Raw genomic sequence first — 18743 nt, 5'->3', positions numbered from 1 at the left:
AATACCTCCTCCCACCCCACTGTCCTGCTGTAATAGCTTATCTAAAGTGATCATCAAGTTGGGCCATTTCCAGCACAGATCCAGGTTTTCTCGCCCTCCACCCCCCCACACACAAACTCACTCTCCTGCTGGTAATAGCCCATCCAAAGTGACAACTCTCTACACAATGTGCATGATAATCAAGGTGGGCCATTTCCTGCACAAATCCAGGTTCTCTCACCCCCCTCCAAAAAACACACACACACACTCACTATCCTGCTGGTAATAGCTCATCCAAAGTGACCACTCTCCCTCCAATGTGCATGATAATCAAGGTGGGCCATTTCCAGCACAAATCCAGGTTTTCTCACCCTCCCACCCCCATACACACACAAACTCACTCTCCTGGAGGTATTGTTTTATGATCTCTGTGTGTATATAAAGTCTGCTGCAGTTTCCACGGTATGCATCCGATGAAGTGAGCTGTAGCTCACGAAAGCTCATGCTCAAATAAATTGGTTAGTCTCTAAGGTGCCACAAGTACTCCTTTTCTTTTTGCGAATACAGACTAACACGGCTGTTACTCTGAAACCTATAATAGTTCAGTCTGTTTATAAGTAGGTAAAATAAGTCTCTTGATGATATAAGGAAGTAAGGCCATAAACAGGGATGTTGCAACTCCCAGAAGTGAATTATTATTAGTAGTACCAGTAATAGTAATTTTAAAAAGAAAGACAGCAAACCTTATAAGATGTTCACATTCCTAACCTAAGTAACTGTATGCTCTTATTGTTGTAACTTCTCCACCTTCCAGCTGTTCATTACATTTGTTTAATGGTGGATTGTAAGCTTTTTCAAAGCTTATTTTAAAGCTTGGGTGCCATAAAGATAACATTGGTTTCAAGTAGGTTCACTAGAAAACTAAAAATTCACATAATTTCCCTTTCTTGTAGGAGTAATAGATTTTGCTGAAGTGGTATGAAAATTATGCTTTATTTATAAAGACATAAAGAAGCTTGATATCTTTATAACGGTATTGGACCATTTGACAGTCTTCAAACTAATTTTTATACAGGTGGGATGGGGTATTCATAAACAAATTATTCTCCTTTCTTACCCAACTCTGATGTTTGAATATTTATAAGTGGTGCTTCCTTGTGTATTCCACATTTTCAGGTAATGTGGTGTAAGGAGTCCTTGGGTCTAAATTTCCAGCTTTGTTAATTTCTGTTATTTAGTTTCCTCATCTGTTGGGTATAGTATTTATTTGTACTGCTGGAGTGTTGTAAAGTTTAATTTATGTCTGTAAAAGTGCTATGAGGTTCGTCCCTATAAGTCTCTGCATTTATGTAGCACTTTAATCATAATCTTTATGGTCATGATTAGATACCAAAACTACAATAATATATGAGCTGTAATCATTTTACTGCAAAAATGTATTTTTAATTTAATTCTGAAGATACTGTAGAAGTTAAGATGAACATAGGAAAGCACTGATTGTGCTTGACTTTCAAACTGGGTCTCCAGTTTTGCAGGCACACCTTTGTATTTGTAATTAATTCATGTGTTTTTTACAGTCAGTTTATCAAGGGTTCAGATTCACAGCTACAAAAAATAGAGGCCAGTTCTGAAAATTATCTCCTTAATGCAACACAACCTTGAGCTGTTGCAGGACTCTCTAGACTCACTTTGTCCCTCTAAACTGGTCCTGTTTTAATTTAAAATCTTTCCCTAATAGGGAGAAACTAAGATATGATCCCTCATCCTGTTAACTGATGCATGAATAACTATGGGTGTGACTGTCCGAAGGCTTCATAATCAGAACCCATACCTTGGGGTTTCAACTGCCTATGCTAAGTTACACAGTTACATTTATGAGATTTCAGTGGCATACTCCAGGGGTTCTCAAACTGGGTCAGGCCTCCAAAGTGGGTCAGGCTGTAGTTACTAAATATGCATGTGGAATTGGTTGCTTTGGGGCTATCACGAATGTTACTGTGTATTACATAGTAGTATTTTTCAGAAGTCTGAGGGTACATAACGTAGTCATTTACTTTAACTTCAAATACTTCTCTTACAGAGAAATCTGAACTAGTAACCATGGTATTTTCAGTTGCATAGCAGTGAACTTTAGAATCCTAGAGTGGGGCTTTCCTGGCTTTTCAGGGGAACTATATTGTTTTATCACAGTAAGATGGTGATTGTACCAACTAATGCCCGTCACCTGTGTTATATATGTTCAAACTTAAAATGCAGTATGTGCTACTCTAGCCCCCAGTCTTAAACCATTGTGTGGTAGTGTGCACAACTGAATATGAGGCAAATAGAAGTAGCACATAGTTGCTTCTCGTTATAGGGGTCTACTCGTACTCTCAATGAGAGTTTTGTCATTTACTTTGTGGGAGCAGGATCTGACACTGGTTTGGGAGGAAGAACTTATCAGTGTGTGGGAATCACTATTATAGAGGAGCAAATTACTCTTACTTTCCTGGGGAATTATGGATCAGTTTAAGTCATATGCCCTCCATTGACTAGGGGTATGTCTACACTACGAAATTAGGTCGAATTTATAGAATTCAGTTTTTTAGAAATCGGTTTTATATATTCGAGTGTGTGTGTCCCCACAGAAAATGCTCTAAGTGCATTAACTCGGTGGAGTGCTTCCACAGTACCGAGGCTAGAGTTGACTTCCAGAGCATTGCACTGTGGGTTGCTATCTCACAGTTCCCTCAGTCTCTGCTGCCCATTGGAATTCTGGGTTGAGATCCCAATGCCTGATGAGACTAAAACATTGTCGCGGGTGGTTCTGGGTACATATCGTCTGTTCCCTCCCTCCCTCCCTCCGTGAAAGCAAGGGCAGACAATCATTTCATGCCCTTTTTCCTGAGTTACCTGTGCAGACGCCATACCACGGCAAGCATGGAGCCCGCTCAGGTAACCATCTCCGTATGTCTCCTGGGTGCTGGCAGATGCGGTACTGCATTGCTACACAGTAGCAGCAACGCATTGCCTTGTGGCAGCAGACGGTGCAATAGGACTGGTAGCTGTCATCGTCATGTCCGAGGTGCTCCTGGCCACGTCGGCTGGGAGCGCCTGGGCAGACATGGGCGCAGGGACTAAATTTGGAGTGACTTGACCAGGTCATTCTCTTTAGTCCTGCAGTCAGTCCTATTGAACCATCTTATGGTGAGCAGGCAGGCGATACGGATTGCTAGCAGTCCTACTGTACCATCTTCTGCCAGGCAGGCAAGAGATGTGGATGGCATGCAGTCCTTCTGCACCGTCTGCTGCCAGCCAAAGATGTAAAAGATAGATGGAGTGGATCAAAACAAGAAATAGACCAGATTTGTTTTGTACTCATTTGCATCCCCCCGTCTAGGGGACTCATTTCTCTAGATCACACTGCAGTCACTCACAGAGAATGTGCAGCGAGGTAAATCTAGCCATGTATCAATCAGAGGCCAGACCAACCTGCTTGTTCCAATAAGAACAATTACTTAGGTGCACCATTTCTTATTGGAACCCTCAGTGAAGTCTTGCCTGAAATACTCATTGATGTAAAGCCACCCCCTTTGTTGATTTTAATTCCCTGTAAGCCAACCCTGTAAGCCATGTCATCAGTCGCCCCTCCCTCCGTCAGAGCAACGGCAGACAATCGTTCCGCGCCTTTTTTCTGTGCGGACGCCATACCAAGGCAAGCATGGAGGCCTCTCAGCTCACTTTGGCAATTACGAGCACATTAAACACCACACGCATTATCCAGCAGTATATGCAGCACCAGAACCTGACAGAGCGATACCGGGCGAGGAGGCGCAGTCACGTGAGTGATCAGGACATGGACACAGATTTCTCTGAAAGCACGGGCCCTGCCAATGCATGCATCATGGTGCTAATGGGGCAGGTTCATGCGGTGGAACGCCGATTCTGGGCTCGGGAAACAAGCACAGACTGGTGGGACCGCATAGTGTTGCAGGTCTGGGACGATTCCCAGTGGCTGCGAAACTTTCACATGCGTAAGGGCACTTTCATGGAACTTTGTGACTTGCTTTCCCCTGCCCTGAAGCGCATGAATACCAAGATGAGAGCAGCTCTCACAGTTGAGAAGCGAGTGGCGATAGCCCTATGGAAGCTTGCAACACCAGACAGCTACCGGTCAGTTGGGAATCAATTTGGAGTGGGCAAATCTACTGTGGGGGCTGCTGTGATGCAAGTAGCCCACGCAATCAAAGATCTGCTGATATCAAGGGTAGTGACCCTGGGAAATGTGCAGGTCATAGTGGATGGCTTTGCTGCAATGGGATTCCCTAACTGTGGTGGGGCCATAGACGGAACCCATATCCCTATCTTGGCACTGGAGCACCAAGCCGCCGAGTACATAAACCGCAAGGGGTACTTTTCAATAGTGCTGCAAGCTCTGGTGGATCACAAGGGACGTTTCACCAACATCAGCGTGGGATGGCCGGGAAAGGTACATGACGCTCGCATCTTCAGGAACTCTGGTCTGTTTCAAAAGCTGCAGGAAGGGACTTTATTCGCAGACCAGAAAATAACTGTTGGGGATGTTGAAATGCCTATAGTTATCCTTGGGGACCCAGCCTACCCCTTAATGCCATGGCTCATGAAGCTGTACACAGGCAGCTGGGACAGTAGTCAGGAGCTGTTCAACTACAGGCTGAGCAAGTGCAGAATGGTGGTAGAATGTGCATTTGGACGTTTAAAGGCGCGCTGGCGCAGTTTACTGACTCGCTTAGACTTCAGCGAAACCAATATTCCCACTGTTATTACTGCTTGCTGTGTGCTCCACAATATCTGTGAGAGTAAGGGGGAGACGTTTATGGTGGGGTGGGAGGTTGAGGCAAATCACCTGGCTGCTGGTTACGTGCAGCCAGACACCAGGGTGGTTAGAAGAGCACAGGAGGGCGCAGTACGCATCAGAGAAGCTTTGAAAACCAGTTTCATGACTGGCCAGGCTATGGTGTGAAAGTTCTGTTTGTTTCTCCTTGATGAAACCCCCACCCCCCCCCACCCCTTGGTTCACTCTACTTCCCTGTAAGCTAACCACCCTCCCCTCCTCCCTTCGATCACCACTTGCAGAGGCAATGAAGTCATTGCTTCATTCATGCATTCTTTATTCATTCATCACACAAATAGGGGGATGACTACCAAGGTAGCCCAGGAGGGGTGGTGGAGGAGGGAAGGAAAATGCCACACAGCACTTTAAGCACAGCACTTTAAAAGTTTACAACTTTAAAATTTATTGAATGCCAGCCTTCTTTTTTTTGGGCAATCCTCTGTGGTGGAGTGGCTGGTTGGCCGGTGCCCCGCCCCCGGCCGCATTCTTGGGCGTCTGGGTGTGGAGGCTATGGAACTTGGGGAGGAGGGCAGTTGGTTACACAGGGGCTGTAGTGGCAGTCTGTGTGCTCCAGCTGCCTTTGCTGCAGCTCAACCATACACTGGAGCATACTGGTTTGATCCTCCAGCAGCCTCAGCATTGAATCCTGCCTCCTCTCATCATGTTGCCGCCACATTTGAGCTTCAGCCCTCTCTTCAGCTGCCACTTACTCTCTTCAGCCCACCACTTCTCCTCCCGGTCATTTTGTGCTTTCCTGCACTCTGACATTATTTGCCTCCACGCATTCGTCTGTGCTCTGTCAGTGTGGGAGGACAGCATGAGCTCAGAGAACATTTCATCATGAGTGCGTTTTTTTTTTTTTTTTTTTTTTTTTTTTTCTCTAATCTTCACTAGCCTCTGGGAAGGAGAAGATCCTGTGATCATTGAAACAAATGCAGCTGCTGGAGGAAAAAGAAAAAGGGACAGCGGTATTTAAAAAGACACATTTTATAAAACAGTGGCTACAGTCTTTCAGGGTAAACCTTGCTGTTAACATTACATACATAGCACATTTGCTTTCGTTACAAGGTCGCATTTTGCCTCCCCCCACCGCGTGGCTACCCCCTCCCCATGGCTAACAGCGGGGAACGTTTCTGTTCAGCCATAGGCAAACAGCCCAGTAGGAATGGGCTCCTCTGAGTGTCCCTTGAAGAAAAGCACCCTATTTCAACCAGGTGACCATGAATGATATCTCACTCTCCTGAGGATAACACAGAGAGATAAAGAACGGATGTTGTTTGAATGCCAGCAAACATACACTGCAATGCTTTGTTGTACAGTGATTCCCGAGTACGTGTTACTGGCCTGGAGTGGTAAAGTGTCCTACCATGAAGGACGCAATAAGGCTGCCCTCCCCAGAAACCTTTTGCAAAGGCTTTGGGAGTACATCCAGGAGAGCCGCGAATGTCAGGGCAAATTAATCCTTTCACATGGTTGCTTTTAAACCATGTATAGTATTTTAAAAGGTACACTCACCGGAGGTCCCTTCTCCGCCTGCCGGGTCCAGGAGGCAGCCTTGGGTGGATTCGGGGGGTACTGGCTCCAGGTCCAGGGTGAGAAACAGTTCCTGGCTGTCGGGAAAACCGGTTTCTCCGCTTGCTTGCTGTGAGCTATCTACAACATCATCATCTTCTTCTTCTTCGTCCCCAAAACTTGCTTCTGTGTTGCCTCCATCTCCATTAAAGGAGTCAAACAACACGGCTGGGGTAGTGGTGGCTGAACCCCCTAAAATGGCATGCAGCTCATCATAGAAGCGGCATGTTTGGGGCTCTGACCCGGAGCGGCCGTTAGCCTCTCTGGTTTTCTGGTAGGCTTGCCTCAGCTCCTTAAGTTTCACCTGGCAGTGCTTCGGGTCCCTGTTATGGCCTCTGTTCTTCATGCCCTGGGAGATTTTTGACAAAAGTTTTGGCATTTCGAAAACTGGAACGGAGTTCTGATAGCACGGATTCCTCTCCCCATACAGCGATCAGATCCCGTACCTCCCGTTCGGTCCATGCTGGAGCTCTTTTGCGATTCTGGGACTCCATCATGGTCACCTCTGCTGATGAGCTCTGCATGGTCACCTGCAGCTTGCCACGCTGGCCAAACAGGAAACGAGATTCATAAGTTCGCGGTTCTTTTCCTGTCTACCTGGCCAGTGCATCTGAGTTGAGAGCGCTGTCCAGAGCGGTCAGAATGGAGCACTCTGGGATAGCTCCCGGAGGCCAATACCATCGAATTGTGTCCACAGTACCCCAAATTCGAGCCGGCAACGTCGATTTAAGCGCTAATCCACTTGTCAGGGGTGGAGTAAGGAAATCGATTTTAAGAGCCCTTTAAGTCGAAATAAAGGGCTTCATTGTGTGGACGGGTGCAGGTTTACATCGATTTAACGCTGCTAAATTCGACCTAAAGTCCTAGTGTAGACCAGGGCTAGTTCTGTCTTACCTAAATATACTAGAAGTAGGACTTCTGTGTGAAATGTACAATCCTCTTTTTCTTGTTTTTTAGCTTGTCTGTTCCTGTATTGAATATGTTGCTGAATGAACTACTATGCATTAGCAAAGTTCCTCCAGGAACTAAACATGTAGATGTGGACCTGTCCAGTTTACCTCCAACCACTGCAATGGCTATACTGCTCTACAATAGATGGTAAACGAACTCTCTCCTTTGAGCTATTTTCATAGGTCAAATACAGAAAGAAAAGTGAATTAATCGTATTTAAATTTAATATTGGTTCTAAATTAGGCTGTTCAGAGAAGTGTTGAACTTCTGTCTTTAATAGGCATTGCTGGGGTGGGTGTATGTGCATGCACAAAAGGACACACGTTTTAGTTTGCTAACCGTTTAAATTTAATTTGTTTACTTCTCTGTATTTAGATAAGATGTGTGCCACCTCAGCATGACATATAAATCTCAAACTAAATGTATAGTGTCAATAATCTTCTTCTTTCATACTTTTGAAGTCACCTGGATGAGTGCAACAAGTGACTGGGTCAGAAGAGGCCTTAGAAAGAAAATATGCTGTGATGTAACAGAATATTGAACATAGATGTTTGTAGTGTGGTGGCTACTGAATTATATGTCTTAAATACCCTTATGCAGAGAATGTGTACAAGTTGTAAGGTTTTCTAAAATATAATCTAAATTCAGGGGTATTTTTAGCATGCATTGTGCTCTGCATATCACATGTTAATGAAAAAAGAAAAGGAGTACTTGTGGCACCTTAGAGACTAACAAATTTATTAGAGCATAAGCTTTCGTGAGCTACGGCTCACTTCATGGGATGCATTCAGTGGAAAATACAGTGGGGAGATTTATATACATATAGAACGTGAAACAGTGGGTGTTACCATACACACTGTAACAAGAGAGTGATCACTTAAGGTGAGCTATTACCAGCAGGAGAGCTGGGGGAACCTTTTGTAGTGATAATCAAGGTGGGCCATTTCCAGCAGTTGACAAGAACCTCTGAGGAACAGTGGGAGGTGGAGGGGGGGGGAATAAACATGGGGAAATAGTTTTACTTTGTGTAATGACCCATCCACTCCCAGTCTCTATTCAAGCCTAAGTTAATTGTATCCAGTTTGCAGATTAATTCCAATTCAGCAGTCTCTCGTTGGAGTCTGTTTTTGAAGTTTTTTTGTTGAAGAATTGCAACTTTTAGGTCTATAATCGAGTGACCAAAGAGATTGAAGTGTTCTCCAACTGGTTTTTGAATGTTATAATTCTTGACGTCTGAGTTGTGTCCATTTATTCTTTTACTTAGAGACTGTCCAGTTTGACCAATGTACATGGCAGAGGGGCATTGCTGGCACATGGCATCTATCACATTGGTAGATGTGCAGGTGAATGAGCCTCTGATAGTGTGGCTGATGTGATTAGGCCCTATGATGGTGTCCTCTGAATAGATATGTGGACACAGTTGACAATGGGCTTTGTTGCAAGGATAGGTTCCTGGGTTAGTGGTTCTGTTGTGTGGTTGCTGGTGAGTATTTGCTTCAGGTTGAGGGGCTGTCTGTAAGCAAGGACTGGCCTGTCTCCCAAGATCTGAGAGAGTGATGGGTTGTCCTTCAGGATAGGTTGTAGATCCTTAATGATGCATTGGAGAGGTTTAGTTGGGGGCTGAAGGTGATGGCTAGTGGCATTCTGTTATTATCTTTGTTGGGCCTGTTCTGTAGTAGGTGACTTCTGGGTACTCTTCTGGCTTTGTCAATCTGTTTCTTCACTTCAGCAGGTGGGTATTGTAGTTGTAAGAATGCTTGATAGAGATCTTGTAGGTGTTTGTCTTGGTCTGAGGCCACCATCATAGGGCCTAATCACACCAGCATATTCCCCCTCTTCACCCCCCCCACTGTTCCTCAGATGTTCTTGTCAACTGCTGGAAATGTCCCACCTTGATTATCACTACAAAAGGTCCCCCCCTCCCCTGCCCTCCTGCTGGTAATAGCTTGCCTTAAGTGATCACTCTCGTTACAGTGTGTATGGTAACACCCATTGTTTCATGTTCTCTATGTATATAAATCTCCCCACTGTATTTTCCACTGAATGCATCCGATGAAGTGAGCTATAGCTCACGAAAGCTTATGCTCAAATAAATTTGTTAGTCTCTAAGGTGCCACAAGTACTCCTTTTCTTTTTGCCAATACAGACTAACATGGCTGCTACTCTGAAACATGTTAATGAGAATAACAAACGATTCTGTGCTTAAATTTTTGTTTTCACTTTTTTCCCCATATAGGGCCATTAGGACCATTGTACAAAGTAGTTTTCCTGTAAAACAAGTGAAACCTGGTCCACCTCAGTTAAGTGTGTAAGTCAGCAAATGTTCTTCAGAATGTTATTGACATCACATTTTTTGAGCATTGTATAGTTCAGAAGCTGAATTTTCAGTTTGGCGATTCCACATTAATAGCCTATAGAAGATTAAAATTATGAATTAGTGTATTCTTGAAAAACATATAAAATGAATGTATTCAGAATAAATCTTAAAAATATATTTGTCTGTCTAAATATGTTCCAGTTATATATGATTTTTTGTAGCCTGACAGAGAACTTGGAAAATCATGGAGGAAAGGGAGGCAGGTGTTCTTCACTGTGACTAGTAGGCTTAGGCCTCAGTCTAGTCTGTGTTTGGTAAATTTTTAAGTCTCTGGCTTTACTTATACCAGGCTGGCTAAATGAGTCGGGTCATACTGTTCCAGACTGTCAGACTGAGAATCCACTGAGCTATTGGATTATTAATCTGCAATAATAAAGCTTTTTTTTCATTAGCTCACAGGTTATTTCATTAGATATTTGGTATACTTAAATATAAAAATCCAAATTGTTTTGAGCAAAATATATAGGGTTTTTTAAAAACTGCCTCTTGGATTGACTTTTTTTACACTGTAAATCGCATTGCCAAAATACTATGTCAGCTTTGTAGTCAGGAAGTCTGTTTATGAAAAGCAGTTATGTATTTCTGTAAAACAGAGGACAGATTTTAACTTTAGAGGCATAGCATACTTTGCCGTTTATTAAGAAAAATCCTCATTATATGCATTAGATTTTTTTTTTAAAACCTCCTATGTCTGTCTCTGAGACTAAACTGATCATTTAATGGGAAGATTCTCTATGGAGAGATCAGTTAAAATACCCAAAAGTTTTAAAACAGCAGTTCATCAGTTCCTGCAAAAGCATATTTATTAACTGTGAAGCCCAAAAGTACTGTAGGTATTTAAGGGATTGGGCTACAATTCTAATTAACATAGTTGTTGGTTTGTCCTGTAATTAGGATTGTGACTTGCCACCTAAAAATCTTTTTTTTTTTTTCTTCAGAATGAATCAGATACAACAGGAAAAGGAACTTACAGAAAATATTTTAAAAGTGGTGAGTGTTTTCCCTTTTATTTTTGTGTAGGTTTCAGACATACATGTGAGTGTACCAAAGGGTTTAACTACTAGAGGTGCAATGTAATATATATATTGCATCCGTAGTATTTTAACTTCAGTCTTTTACAGGATATCATGTTGGTTAATAAACTTTTTCACTTATTTGTATATCTGGGTTTTTCTGTTTATCTCTGGATAATGTAAAAAAATTTGCTTTGTGTAGTGAAAACGTTCTTTATGGCAGTCTTTTTTTTGTGTGTGTGTGTTCTCACAAATTGAGTAGACATAGGTGGGGGTATAGTCATATGACAGTGATAATTACGTGACGGAATGCTTATGCTTTGAAATTGAATGGCAGCAAAAAGGAAAATAGATATACGTACCTACTTTAAGTTCTGGGTTCTTTTTTAGAATTCATCACTCACATTCTTCATATATCTAGCTCTCAACTATAAGTCCAGTGATGCATAATGTGTTCTACTTTTTGTGGGGAGTAGAAAGATAGGAAGAATACTCTCCAAATTTGTGATAGTTGACATAGTTGAATTTATTGTTATGAAAACGTTTTTAAAAGAAAATGAAAACATTGCATTACTATGTTGAACTAATTTATTCTGTGGTTTGTTTCCACTATTTTTCATGACTTTTTTTTTTTTTCAGATAGACAAACTGTACAATTTTTATTTACTGAGATAATTATGTATCCATTGCTGAAAATGTAAATCATTTTGAATAGGAAATTAAAATAATTCTCCTGTCCTATTCAAGCCTTCTGATAAGTCTCACCGATTTTTAATTCTTCAGGAAACCTTATTCTCAAAGATCCTATGTGAAAATTTGCCAAAAATTGAGATTTGTAAAAACAAAATATCTCAGAATTTAGGTCCCCAAAAGGCTATCTTACTTTTTCTTTCTTTTTTTTTAAAAATTCAAATGGAAACTGTTTATTTTTAATAAGTGAAACATTCAGATGAGGTGTCTACAATCCAACCATTGTAACTTGCTAATGCACTGGAAACTGACTAAAATAAGGAAGTAAAGCTGACAAAAAGAAATTGTCAAGTTTTTCTACTGTACAAATGGAACAAAATATAAAAAATTAAATGGAATAGATGGTGACAAGTAGGGCTCCAATCCTGCATTCAATGAGTGCCAAAAACTCTCATTGACTTTGTGGGAATTTTGGATGCACAAGAAATGTGGGATCAGATGCTACATTAGACTTTTACAATTGAAATTTTAATAATAGGATATTTGTAACACAGGTAAGGAATGTGGTTTTTTGTTTTTATAAAATGTGAATTTAAACTCAACAATAAGAGAATAACTTGATTTTTAAAATGCACTTAAATTATTTTAGCTGAAAGAGCAGGCTGCTGATTCCATCCTGGTGCTAGAAGCAGCACTTAAATTAAACAAAGATCTTTATGTCCACACTATAAGAACTCTGGATTTATTAGCCATCGAGCCTGGTATGGTGAATGGAGAAACAGAGAGTTCCACAGCTGGACTGAAAATCAGTACTGAGGAAATGCAATGCCAGGTACGTTAAAAAGTTGCAAGCTTTTAGTTTAGTACTTATATTCCCCTTTTTTTTTTTTTCCTCTAGACAAAGTCACTGAAGTGTTGTTACAGTCTAAATTAAAACATTCTATGAACTTTTTGTCCCTCAATTAATCCAAATAAGATTATTTGTTGCTTCGTTTTTTTTAAAATACATTAAAGCTGTTTCAGCATTGTAGACCTACTGCTGTTCATGCTTTTCCTCACAACCCCACCCCCTTTTTTTCTTCAGAGTAAAGAGAAAGAGAGGACGTGAGCCTTGATGTTGACATGGAAAGTTATAATAGAATTAGGGCTGTCACATAATTGCAGTTAACTCCCGCAATTAACTCAAAAAAATTTAATTGCTATTTAAATAGTTAATTGCGATTAGTTGCAGTTTTAATTGCACTGTTAAACAATAGAATACCAATTGAAATTTATTAAATATTTGTGGATGTTTTTCTACATTTTCAAATATATTGGTTTCAGTTACACCACAGAATACCAAGTGTACAGTGCTAATTTTTGATTACAAATATTTGCGCTGTAAAAACAACAAACAAAAGAAGTAGTATTTCAGTTCACTACATACAAATATGGCAGTGCAGTCTCTTTATGTTGAAAGTGCAATTTACATTGTAGATTTTTTTTTTTGTTACATAGCTGCACTCAAAAACAAAACAATGTAAAACTTTAGAGCCTACAAGTCCACTCAGTCCTACTTTCTTGTTCAGCCAATCGTTCAGACAAAGAAGTTTGTTTACAATTATGGGAGATAATGCTGCCCTCTTTTTATTTGCAATAAAGTGAGAACAGGCGTTCACATGGCACTTTTATAGCCGGTATTGCAAGATATTTACGTTCCAGATAAGCTAAACATTCGTATGCCCCTTCACACTTCAGCCACCATTCTAGAGGACATACTGATGATGCTAATTTTAAAAAAATGCATTAATTAAATTTTGTGACTGAACTCCTTGGGGGAGAACTGTATATCTCCTGCTCTGTTGTACCCGCATTCTGCCATATATTTCATGTTATAGGAGTCTCAGATGATGACTCAACATACGTTGTTCATTTTAAGAACGCTTTCACAGCAGATTTAACAAAACGCAAAGAACGTACCAATGATAGCTTTCTAAAAATAGCTACAGCACTCGACCCACGGTTTAAGAATCTGAAGTGCCTTCCAAAATCTGAGAGAGACGAGGTGTGGAGGAGCATGCTTTCAGAAGTCTTAAAAGAGCAATACTCTGATGCGGAACCTACAAAACCCGAACCACCAAAAAAGAAAATCAGCCTTCTGCTGGTGGCATCTGACTCAGATGATGAAAATGAACAGGCTTTGGTCCACACTGCTTTGGATCATTATTGATCAGAACCAGTCATCAGCATGGATGCATGTCCTCTGGAATGGTGGTTGAAGCGTGAAGGGACATAGGAATCTTTAGCACATCTGGCACGTAAATAGCTTGCGACACCGGCTACAACAGTGCCTGGTCTCACTTTCAGGTGACGTTGTAAACAAGAAGCGGGCAACATTATCTCCTGCAAATGTAAATAAACTTGTTTGTCTGAGCAATTAGCTGAACAAGAAGTAGGACTGAGTGGACTTTTTGTTTTTGAATGCAGGTTTTTCACATAATTCTACATTTGTAAATTCAACTTCCATGATACAGAGATTGCACTATAGTACTTGTATTAGGTGAATTGAAATACTATTTCTTTTGTTTTTTACAGGGCAAATATTTATAATTAAAAATAAATATAAAGTGAGCACTGTACACTTTGTATTCTGTGTTGTAATTGAAATCAATATATTTGAAAATGTAGAAAACATAAACAATAGAACACCATTTAAATATTTTTTGAACAGCACAATTAATCACGATTAAAAAAATTAATCGCTTGACAGCCCTAACTAGAATCATATTGTTTTCTACAGAAATGCACAGTCTGTATAAACACATAATAAGCTACATTTCCTGCTCTGATGAGCTTGCAGTATAAAAAGACAGAAAACAAATGAAGGCCATGGGAAAACTTATACAACATATAAAAAAGTTAAATAGAAGGAGAAGTGGGAGTAGTTTAAAGTATGTACACTGGACCCTCGCTAGAACGTGGGGTTCGGGATCCATGCGTGTTAACGCGGGGACTACGTTACCATGGATCCCAATTTAAATATTTAAATTTGGGATCCGTCGCTGCGACCGTGCTATATGCTAATCCGCGCTATAGCGAGGGTCCACTGTATATAAATGTCAACCTGAAACACTTACCTAAAATCTTTTTATTAATTTTTAAATTAACTTACTGTTTGATATTAAATAATGATTGTTGCAGGTCTGTTATGATTTGGGTGCAGTCTACTTCCAGCAGGGCTCCACAAATGCATCTGTTTATGAAAATGCCAAGGAGAAGTTTTTTAGAACAAAGGAATTGATTTCAAAGGTAAGCTTGATCATACATTATGTTCAAACATTAGAGGTCTAGAAACCGAATCTCCTTGAAAGCCAGCATACATTTTCCTGCCTCACTGTGAATCCAAATATGAAATCATAATGAAAGTGGCATTTCTGTCTACTTAGTCAGTGAAAAATCAAATGGAAAGAGCACATGTGAATAGAAAAAAAAATTAACTGATTTTTTTTTAAATTTTTTGCTTTTATTTAATATTGATAATTCCTTAAAATAGAAGTTGTGAATGCTCAACATTGATCAGAATTAAGCCCATAATTATTCATAGAATCTAGGTAGCTAAAATTTGATGTGTTCTTATTTTACAGATTGGTTCATCATCACTTCATTGCACCATAGATGAGAAGAGGTTAGCTGGGTACTGTCAAGCTTGTGGAGTTCTTACATCATCTTCCAATAGTACATCACAACAGTCAACTCCTTATAGTCAAATCCATTGCTGTATGAGATGTGGCAACTATCAGGTAAAGTACTGAAAAAACAATTTGGAGTCTTTTGACTTGAGTGAGTTCATATCTAAGATTTCTTCTTCAAGTAGTATCCACAGTGTTCATCTGTAGGTGTGCTTGCGTCCCTGTGCTGCTGATCAGAGAACTTTGGTAGCAGTGTCCATTAGGATCACCCATGTGCTGTCTCTCCCCATGCCCTGCCACGCACGCAGGCTAACCCACCTCAGTTCCTTCGCAACTGCCCTGGCTAGATTGTTACTTTCTATTTGCATGTCTGTAGTTAGTTAGTATAGTTTTGGTTTTTCTTTACACTTTTTTTTTTCCCCTCCAATTTGATTTATTTCCCCCCTGCTTTTTTCTTCCTCTTTGGGGACCCTTCCCCCAATGAGGTATTCCCGGTTCGCCGGACTTCAAGAAGTGCCTCACATGCAAGGAAACAATCCTGGTTGCAGACAAGCACTCCCAGTGCGTTTGCTGCCTGTGGTTTCTACCAGCAACTTGGGCCACAGTCACATAAGGGTCGAGAGCTCTGACAAGATTATCTTCATGCAGGTGACTCTGAGACCCTCTCAATATCCACGCCACAAGTCACTTGGCAGACATGAGTCATCCCCAAATTCCTCTGTCTAAAGGCTCTTGAGTCGAAGAAGCAAATTGCTGACCCTTCTCACAAGTCATCAAAGAAGAGAGTGGGAAGCACCCATAGTGAGCCCCAAGATAGGTACCTCTGTGTATCAGACATACCGGGGTCCCTGCTTCTCAATACTGGAATCTCCACACCTAACCTCTACCTAGCACAGGAATCATCCCTGCTGCCATGAGAGCAAGAGTTCAAACAGTGATCAAAGGAGGTGGTGTGTCAGTATTCCTCCCAGGCTCCATATGGTACTCAGTATACCCTCAGATCACCCCACCATCATCATCCTGGTACAGTCGCCCATGGGCACCACTGCTGGGCTCTGTCACCACCACCTTAGTGGCCACATTGGGACCTTGGGTGCCATATTGCCAGCATGCCTCTTGAGCTTCGAGCCTCACCCGTGAACCCTTGAGGCACACCCCCTTGGCCTCAGCATCCAGAGCTTCGGTGCCTCCAGAAGACATTATGGAGGAACCCCGAGGACCATATTCTCCTCCTCCCCAGGGAAAGCTGTCATGCTTTCCCCACTTTCGTCTCTTCCAGGATTTGGCAAAGAGTTGCAGACACTCTCTCCAAATACCTCTAGAGGAAGTCAAGGACACTCATCATCTGCTTGACATTCTCCATTCATCCTCTTCCTCAAATATAGCCCTTCCTATTAACAAGGCCATCTTGTACCCGGCAAGAACCATCTGGCAAACTCCAGTATCAGTAGTGCCTGTCTGCAAGTGGAGGACAAAAATGCTATGTCCCAGCTAAGGAATCTGACTTCTTCTCCCACCCTCTACCCAACTCTATCGTAGTGGGTATCGTGACCTCCCACGACCATCAACACCAGCTGGGGTCCACTCCCTGTGATAGGGACTGCACACGCCTGGACCTTTTTCAAAAGAAAGGTGTACGCCTCAACCACGCTTCAGTTCTGTATTGCCAACTGCCAAGCCCTCATGGTGAAATATGATTATATAAATTATTGAAAACTGAATGATTGATTTTATTGAACAGCTGCCAGCGTCACATCATGACCAATTAAAGGCCATTATTCAGGAGGGCTAGTTAGTAGCAAAGACAGCCCTCCTCCCCTCTACTTCAGAGTTCTTGTCAATGACTGCGGTAGAGAAGGAACTGAGGGGGTTACTGTGCGCTGACTAGCCTCATGACGGGGCATGAGGCTAGAGAGTGCATGTGCAGACCTAACAGACACTACTCCAAAGTTCTCAGATCAGCAGCTCAGGGATGCAAGCACACCTACTGTGGAGCACCCACAGGGGGGCACATCTTGAAGAACCATTGTTGCTGCACAAGGTGAGTAACTTCCTCTTCTCAGGGTGACTATAGTATGCCATGGAGGCATTGTTACCTAGGAATTAAAGCAGTGGTGGGCAACCTGCGGCCCATCAGGGCAAGGTCACCAAACTGTTTGTTTACATTTGCACAGCCACCTGCAGCTCCCAGTAGCTGAGGTTCACCATTCCTGGCCACTGGGAGCTGTGGGCGGCCGTGCAAATGTAAACAAATGGTCTGGTGGCCTTCCAGTGGCTTGCTCTGACGGGCAGCAGGTTGCCTACCACTGAATTAGAAGGATGTTGCAGTCAAAACTTGTTTCTCTTTGCAACTTTTCTAGTGACTCACTGAGTGACTTTAGGGAAGTAATTTAATCTCTGCTTTGGTTTCCTGATCTGTAAAAAGGGTATAAAACCTACCTCATAAAGGAGGTGGAAGGTTTAATGAACAGTTTGTAAAGGGTTTTCAAGGTCTCATTTAGTTGCAGGTTGGGTGGTGGGGACAACTTAGTTTGATCAGTTACATTTGATAGCCTTGTCTATTAATGTGTAGTTAGAGAAATACCATTTGAAATTGATACAATATTTATCTGTTTATGTTCTAGGAGTTAGTGAAGATTTTTCTTGAAGATAATCGAACTCTCAGTTTACCTGTTCAGTTCAGACAGTCTGTGCTGAGAGAACTATTCCAGAAAGCGCAGCAGGGGTGAGTAGTTAGCATTAGCAGCTGTATAACAGTAGTGCCTAGGAGCACCAGTCATGAACCAGGACCTCACTGTGCTAGGTGTACAAACACAGAACAAAAAGTCATTCTTTCCACCCAGAGATCTTGCTGTCAACTTGAATGATGAATCTTTGAAACTAAAAAAACAATTTTCTATTGTTAATGCTTTCCACAGAAACTGTCTGAAGAATTCAGACACAAGTAGTTAATTGGAGGAAGGTCAGTCTTGTGATGAGAGAAACTGAACATTCTGCATAGATACAATTCCTCAGGCATGTATTTCACTAGTGTCGCGCAATGACAGAACTTCTTATAAAGAAGGGTAACATGGATACGAAAATGTCTATGAAATCTTTTTCACTTAACTGTAAGCTTTAATGCCCTTTAAGAGCTTTCCCAAAACCTGCTACTCTAGTCATAGCTGTTCAGGCAAACCATTTGAAGCCCATGGCTCTGAAGCAGACATGAGCATTCTTAAGAATGCTGGGAGGGGCCCTGATCCAGGACTGAGACCCCGAGGCACTGCTGTAATACAGATAATCATTTTTAAACACTATCTTATGGACATGCTCAGAGCAATGTTAGACAGCACGGTGCTTAAAATGCTGGTGGTTATCTGTTATTCTGTCTAGATACCCTTTGCGTGGCTGTCAAGGTCTGTAATCTTACTGCGTTTTTTGTATTCATGCAGGAATGATGCTCTAGATGAAATCTGTTTCAGAATCTGTACATGCAACACTGTATGTGATGTAATGCAGGGTCGAGCAATTGGTATTCAGTTTAACCAACTATTTCTTAAACCGAACAAAGAGAAAATAGACTTTCTTCTTGAGGTAAGATGTGAGTCTTGAGACTGAAAGGACACTGTTAACTGAAAAATCTAATTTCTAACACCGTA

The 18743-nt window shown here is 41.6% G+C and overlaps 1 protein-coding gene across 3 annotated transcripts in view; it reads left to right on the top strand.

Annotated features, from left to right (window-relative positions):
- INTS8 (integrator complex subunit 8) overlaps window positions 1-18743 on the top strand; it is a 75717-nt gene that overhangs the window by 6248 nt on the left and 50726 nt on the right. For all 3 annotated transcript variants that reach the window (XM_048841250.2, XM_048841249.2, XM_048841253.2), the window contains exons 3-10: window positions 7361-7501; window positions 9591-9662; window positions 10670-10721; window positions 12084-12266; window positions 14615-14722; window positions 15058-15213; window positions 17727-17827; window positions 18537-18678. In XM_048841250.2, coding sequence (XP_048697207.1) covers window positions 7361-7501; window positions 9591-9662; window positions 10670-10721; window positions 12084-12266; window positions 14615-14722; window positions 15058-15213; window positions 17727-17827; window positions 18537-18678 — 955 coding nt within the window. The remainder of the gene's footprint in view (window positions 1-7360; window positions 7502-9590; window positions 9663-10669; window positions 10722-12083; window positions 12267-14614; window positions 14723-15057; window positions 15214-17726; window positions 17828-18536; window positions 18679-18743) is intronic.

Source organism: Caretta caretta, chromosome 2, assembly GCF_965140235.1.
Source record: "Caretta caretta isolate rCarCar2 chromosome 2, rCarCar1.hap1, whole genome shotgun sequence".
NCBI classification, from domain to species: domain Eukaryota; kingdom Metazoa; phylum Chordata; order Testudines; family Cheloniidae; genus Caretta; species Caretta caretta.
The sequence above is the reverse complement of the archived record's forward strand: the minus strand, read 5'-3'. Positions and strand labels throughout refer to the sequence as shown.